The 7335-nt window shown below is 45.4% G+C and overlaps 1 protein-coding gene across 1 annotated transcript; it reads right to left on the reverse strand.

Annotated features, from left to right (window-relative positions):
• Nucleotides 1–1063: 1063 nt before the first annotated feature.
• On the reverse strand, nucleotides 1064–3885 carry LOC148031085 (heat shock 70 kDa protein 1). Its single transcript, XM_087684616.1, has 2 exons — nucleotides 3552–3885; nucleotides 1064–3028 (listed from the first exon to the last, which is right to left on the reverse strand). The coding sequence occupies exons 1-2, from the start codon at nucleotides 3757–3759 to the stop codon at nucleotides 1287–1289; spliced, it is 1950 nt and encodes a 649-aa protein (XP_087540742.1). The 5' UTR covers nucleotides 3760–3885; the 3' UTR covers nucleotides 1064–1286.
• Between the last annotated feature and the right edge of the window lie 3450 nt (nucleotides 3886–7335).

Consider the following 7335-nt stretch of genomic DNA (forward strand, 5'->3'; position numbering starts at 1 on the left):
AGGGCTAAGACTAGGATTAGAACTAGGTCTAGGGCTCAAGTATTGGGAGAATCCCCCGTCATCTCATGGGAGAAGCCCATTTAGATGAGGGATCATAGCGAGAAATGGTGGCACTATGGGAGTCTCTGTTAACAAACTCTCAAGACAATCCACCCCGTCTGTCCCGGTGCTCGTAAGTTGTGTAAAACCAGTCTCGAGCAAGCATATATTGCAGACGTGGAACTGCATCCTGCATAGCCCACTAAACATTGAGCGATGTGACAATTATCTTATTTGTTTGCCTTGAGAGCAGGATGGACAACATGCCATGAACCCTAAACCATGAACTCTGAAGAGTTCGCCATGAAGCATTTTAAGATATCCCATAGGCAACGAGGCCAAGGAATGCACGATAATGAAAGATCACCACTAAGCGATTGAGGCTACACTGTGACACTAAAGGCTACACTGCGACGCTAATTAGCCATGAGGTAAAGCCCAAGTACTACGAATGTAGCCCGCCTTTTTTTTTTTTTTTTGCAAGTGGAGCATGGACGTGCAAAATCCACGCGACAAGGGGAAAAGCCCGTTATTCGTTTCTACGTTGAAAAGGACTTCAACCAACTCTCAAATCCTCAGATCGAATCAGCAAGGAGAAGCTGGGGCTAGGAGTGGCAATGAATGTCATGTCTATGAATGTCGGTTTTAGCTGAGCACTGAATCCATTGATGGATATTTAAAACCATATCCGGAGTTAAACTGGATATCTGATTGCCCGCGTTGCCACTCCTAGCCCCAGCTTCTCCTTGCTCTCAAATGGCCGGGCGGGTACTTCGTGCAACGGATCCGTTTAATGTTTCATATGAGTTGGCATCAGTAAAGTGTGAAATGATTGTAAAACTACCGAGAAATTCTTGGAACAGATGTATGGTCCGAAAGAGATCACACAGCTCAACGCTAACATTGCTAGACATGGAACGACTGGCTGCCCTCCCCCCGTTTGGAGGACGGAAGAACGAGCCTTCAAGCAGCTAACGACAGAATTGAGACACCTTGAAAGCTCAAAGAGCCAATGGAAGCGACATAACGCAAGACGTAATAATGCTTGTTTAAAATACCAAAAATCGGCCCTCAGCCATGCAACGTCTCAAAGGCTAAGGCTGCAGCTGAAGCTGCAGAAACCCCGTAAATGTTTTACTAAAAGGCTGAAGCAAGCGGTAATAAAAATAGGACGAGGGAGCAAGGAAAACATCTCCAGGGAAGGTTGCTGGAGCAAAATAGCAGGGGTGACAGAACCTATCATAAATCTAGTCGACTTCCTCGATCTTGGGGCCAGCACCACCAGCGGCACCAGCACCACCATCAGCAGCGCTGTAGGCACCAGGGGGCACGTCGGCCCCGGCGCCGCCCTGGTACATCCGGGCGATGATGGGATTGCACACGCTCTCCAGCTCCTTCATTTTGTCGTCGAACTCATCCGCCTCGGCCAGCTGGTTGTGATCTAGCCACTGGATGGCCTGCTCCACCGCATCCTCGATCTTCTTCTTATCTGCGGCATCCAGCTTGTCAGCTATCTTCTCGTCCCGGATAGTGTTCCGCATGTTGTATGCGTAGTTCTCCAGCGAGTTCTTCGACTCCACCTTCTTCTTGTGCTCCTCATCCTCCGACTTATACTTCTCCGCATCCTGCACCATCTTCTCGATCTCCTCCTTGCTCAGCCGCCCCTTATCATTGGTGATCGTGATCTTATTCTTCTGCCCCGTCGTCTTATCCTCAGCGGAGACATTTAGAATGCCGTTGGCATCGATATCGAAGCAGACAGTGATTTGAGGCACACCACGAGGAGCAGGGGGAATACCCGAAAGCTCAAATTTCCCCAGCAGGTTGTTGTCCCTGGTCCTTGTCCTCTCACCCTCGTACACTTGGATCAGCACACCCGGCTGGTTGTCTGAGTAGGTGGAGAATACCTGCTCCTTCTTCGTCGGGATAGTTGTGTTGCGTGGGATCAGGACAGTCATGACCCCACCAGCTGTCTCCAGACCAAGAGAGAGTGGCGTCACATCCAACAGTAGCAGATCCTGCACCTTCTCGTTACCCTCACCGCTCAAAATGGCAGCTTGCACGGCAGCACCATAGGCCACGGCCTCATCAGGGTTAATGCTCTTGCACAGCTCCTTCCCGTTGAAGAAATCCTGCAGCAACTGCTGCACCTTTGGAATCCTAGTAGATCCACCAACCAAAACCACATCATGAATGCTGCTCTTGTCCATCTTAGCATCCCTGAGACACTTCTCCACGGGCTCCATGCACTTCCTGAACAAGTCCATGTTCAGCTCCTCAAATCTGGCACGGGTGATGGTGGAGTAGAAATCAATGCCTTCATACAAGGAGTCAATTTCAATGGTGGTTTGGGCAGTGGATGACAAGGTTCTCTTGGCCCTTTCACAAGAGGTTCTCAGCCTACGGAGAGCCCTGGCATTGCCGGTGATGTCCTTCTTGTACTTCCTCTTAAACTCTTGTACAAAATGGTTCACCATGCGGTTATCAAAATCTTCCCCACCAAGGTGAGTATCACCAGCTGTAGCCTTCACCTCGAAAATTCCCTCTTCAATGGTCAGTAGAGAAACGTCAAAAGTTCCACCTCCTAAATCAAAAATGAGAACATTCTTCTCCCCAACACTGGTAGCCTTTTTATCAAGACCGTAGGCAATGGCAGCAGCAGTAGGCTCGTTAATGATCCGCATGACGTTCAGACCAGAGATGACTCCAGCGTCCTTTGTAGCTTGCCTCTGTGAGTCGTTGAAGTAGGCAGGCACTGTAACGACAGCATTTTTGACGGTGCTTCCCAGGTAAGCCTCTGCAATTTCTTTCATCTTTGTCAGCACCATAGATGAGATCTCTTCTGCGGCGAATTCCTTGACCTCACCCTTGTACTGCACAGAGATCATAGGCTTATCGCCAGGGCCAGCAAAGACCTTGAAAGGCCACAACTTGATGTCGCTCTGGACGGAAGCGTCAGTGTACCGTCTGCCAATTAGACGCTTGGCATCTGCAGAAACAACAGCCGCAAGTAGGATCAGCATCGCAGCATAGATTGACTGACTTCGACATACCTGCAAACAATCCTACGACGAATCTGAGCGAGCCCTCGCAGACCTGAGGAGCGACACATCTAAGACCATAACTTCAGTAAATGCCTCACACTAAAACTTACGCAATAAGGCTCTGCTAGCATAAGGACCACATTACTCAGATCTGAAGCCAAAACATGAGCTGATCGTGCAAGCATTCATCCTACGCTATGAGATCAGCGAACCCCCTACTGATCGTGCAAGCATTCATCCTACGCTATGAGATCAGCGAACCCCCTATCTACACGCCTCATGATGTTGACCATGTTACACAATAAGACCAGCACATGTAAGAACTCCATTGTTCAGGTCTCTAAAGCCAGAACAAGTGCACATCCTGCAAGCATTTGCCCGACACAACACAGATCTGCATGCTCACTTATTTGCTACGAAAGGAGCCGAGTACACACGCGCAACTCACTTAACAGTAAACATACGTACCGAAGACGGTGTTGGTGGGGTTCATGGCGACCTGGTTCTTGGCAGCATCACCGATGAGGCGCTCAGTGTCGGTGAAGGCAACGTATGAAGGCGTGGTGCGGTTGCCTTGGTCATTGGCAATGATTTCCACGCGGTCATGCTGCCAGACTCCGACGCAGGAGTAGGTGGTGCCGAGGTCGATGCCGATGGCAGGCCCTTCTTTGGCCATGGCGGATGCAGATTAGTCGAGGCGAATGAATCAAACAGACAGAAGGCAGCCCGGATGGACAACCAGTAGTCTTCTACTATGAACAGCGCTAACGTTTCGATCTGTTGAGAGAAAGAACAGGTTGTAACAAGCCTCTCTTTTATTGGTCTAGTGAACCGTTTAGGGTTTCCTTCCTTCCAGCTTCCAGAAACTTCCCACCGCTGGAGCGGCCTTCTAGCCGTTCGATCTGTTTACCATTCGACGGCCCAGATCAGTTTCCCAGCTGTCCATTGAAACGGCTCTTTCGGCGAGAGTCACGTCACGAGCTGCGGATCCACGAATCGCCTTTCGCCACGTGGCAAATCTGTGCATGTCGACACGTCATTGTTGCGAAACGTGCAGTTATCCCGTAGGGTGTGTTCACGAAGTTTCCCCATATAGGGTGTGTCGAAGTTCTCATGAAATATGTAAACTAGGCGCGTATATGTAAACTAGGCGCTCTGCACCTAGGCTCGCCCCAGCCGGCGCTTCGCGCCGGGACAGGCTCGATTTTAGCAGGGGGGGCAGGTGCTGGACGCGTGGCACCCGCCCCCGCGTTCTCTTTGTTTTTTGTGGGGGAAGTGGGGGGCTGCCACGTGGCACCCGCCCCCCACCTTTCCTTAACTAATAGTATAGATGTAAATTGCTAATGTCCCTTGGCGCACACCCTCTACGTTGATGGTATGTGGAATCGAACTACAAAGTGGCAACCATCCATTGCCACCTGGCTTGCCTCATGGTTGTCACTTTGATAATGGTACCACCTCTTGAGCATATCCAACCTACTAACAAACCAAAAGAGACATCTACAAAGATGGATGTAAAAACCAAGGAGCATCTATAAATGTAAAGAATTATATGGCGACAATGCCCCAATCATACAACCTGGATCAAGAGTAGAGTGTAGAGAACTCCCACAACTTCAACTAAATACAAGTGCAAGGAACTATGCTCCAAGCCCAAAGATCTAAGGCTCAATCCTAAAGAGCTCCCCAAGCACTATACTAAACTAAATGTTGTGCTCATGTGTGGCCCCTTCAAAATAATAGGGGTCCTCTATTTACACTAGTTCATGCTCCCAAGAGTTGATCCAACTTCTTAGTTTTGAACTCTCTTCTCAACCACCACTTGCAAACTTTGTTTAGTATTGCCTACCTTTTGGCCCTTTGTTAACACTCTATGTGTAGAACTAGATAAGTTACTCTAAGTGCCAACAAGTGGGAGCATGTTAGTGAGGGCTCCATGCATAATGTTGTAACCATCTCAAATGGCATGTAGGTTGAGCAACCACCATGCAAGTGGCAAACATTCCACTCAAGTGGGCAAGTTCAACTGCATTAAGGGAGCGTGTCCATTTGGCCAAACATCATAACTCAATTACAGACCATGCGTTTAAATTTGTTTTAAGTTTATAAACATATCTTTGAATTGTTCTTCATTGATAAATCCTACCAAACAGATTTTGTCACATGCTCACTATGTACTAGTCTACTATTTTGTACCACACACAAAAGGAAGACATGGATAAATAGATGTCCTTCATTCATGAGTGTTTGTATTGGCTACAATGACTTGACTTGCATTGTGCCCCAAAAACCTCACCATTCTCAAGTATGAAATGTATAGGGCTCCTCCAACCAAGAACAACTCATTAAGGACAATTAACTGCATGATCTTGACGAGTGTGTACTAGGGAAATAGCACACTTGCCCTTTCCAAGTTCATTCTATGTATCATGCAAGACCATGGCTTCACCAAAAATTATAGAAACATACTATATTCAAACAATGGGTTCCTAATCCAAAAGTTTGTGTTTTAACTAAACCGCATAGGGTTTCATTATTTTATGAGACACCTTGTACTTATGTGTTCTTCGTTGGACCCTAACCATCAAAGCATGTTTTGGGTTGCATATTCACATAAGGCTCTACTCTAGACCTTAGGTTGGGTGGGTTTGTGTTTAAGTGCTTGGATTTGCACATGAGATATGTTCTATTTCGATTGGATGATTTCCAAATAAGTTTGTGGATTCATAAAAACTCATAAATCTAAATCCTGGTTGCATAGCATTTTTGTATAAAGCTTAATCTTCACCTTGTGTCGCAAATGATAAAGGCATGGAGGTGAGCATTAGTGCCTAAAAATCCATACCATAATGATTAGAAGCATTGGATTTGTGCATGCACCTTTGTAGCATACTTTTTGAATTAATGTTGTAGAATATAAAAACTAAGTTGTTGACTACAATTTGCCAACATAACCTCACAAGGTCATACATAGTATGCAACTTTTGGCATGTACAGGACCAATTTAATGATGTCCTAGTTGCTTCCTTGTTATTTATGCCTCAATGAAATTGTAGACACTAGAGATCTAACTCCATTTGCATTTGATGATGTGTTGTTAAATAATTCTAAAGGGACTAGAATATGCATACACATTTGCTCTACCACAAATTTCAAGATATTGAAATGAAGCTATGACAAACAACCAACATTTCATAAATTCAAGCATGTGACTAATCAATATGTATACGTGATGAGTTTGTCAAACACTACGGAATGAATGTGGTCAAGTCTCTTCTCAATGAAGGAGAAGCAATCTCTTTGAATTACACTTTCTCCACGGGCAAGCTTTTTCCTTGTTGAGGAGGGAATATATTGAAAAGATTGAGAACTTTTGTTGATTAGATAGATAGGTTATATAAAGAATTTTCATGACTAATTAATTTGATGTAAAATAAGATATGTGCACAATTCCAAAAGAGCAAGTGTAGGTATGCAGAAGCTCAAGGAAAGATCTCTTAAGCAAGGAAAAAGGATGGTCACACATCATCACCATAATATATTATACAAATCACCCTTACAAATGATGATGTGAACAGATATGGGTACTTATAATCAAAATTGGAAAGGGCTACACATCTCACAGCTTTGCAATTGGGTCAAATAGCAAGCTTTTTTGGGCAAACCCCCTAATTTTATTCCAAATAGTCAACTTGTTCCACCCCTTGCTACAACCACCACCGCCAGCACTAACACCTCTGCTAGTGCCACTACCTCTTCCTCTATCTCTCTTTTTCCATGTTCCAACTTACTCATGCACGCACACACGCACACACACACACACACACACACACACTCTCTCTCTCTCTCTCTCTCTCTCTCTCTCTCTCTCTCTCTCTCTCTCTCTCTCTCTCTCTCTCTCTCTCTCTCTCTCTCTCTCTCTCTCTCTAAATTCTATGTGTGCATGCACCTCCCTCCCCCAACTTTTTGTTTCCCCAATTTCCCTCCTTCCCTATTTTACACACACACACTGCATGGTTGCGTGTGTATATTAACCTAGATGTATACTAATTGTTGCATGTTGCATAATCACAAAATCATTAATGTTTTGATTTTGCAACAATATACAACTCACACGTATATTGCAGTGGTTGGATAAGGAATGTACAACACCAAGAAATAATGGTTGATTGGAAATGGGAACATATATATTAAGAACATGCAAGGAAGGAAACCAAATATAAAAGCTTCGTATACAATTTTGCATTTTAGA

This window comes from Lygodium microphyllum, chromosome 9 (assembly GCF_053477565.2).
Source record: "Lygodium microphyllum isolate KBCC chromosome 9, Lygodium_microphyllum_v1.1.10, whole genome shotgun sequence".
Lineage (NCBI taxonomy): Eukaryota > Viridiplantae > Streptophyta > Polypodiopsida > Schizaeales > Lygodiaceae > Lygodium > Lygodium microphyllum.

Excerpts from the sequence above, each read along its gene's own strand:
- LOC148031085 (XM_087684616.1), bottom strand. The coding sequence starts at position 3,759 with ATGGCCAAAGAAGGGCCTGCCATCGGCATCGACCTCGGCACCACCTAC. Across the intron at positions 3,029-3,551 it reads CCCCACCAACACCGTCTTCG|ATGCCAAGCGTCTAATTGGC; the intron begins GTACGTATGTTT and ends TTGTTTCTGCAG.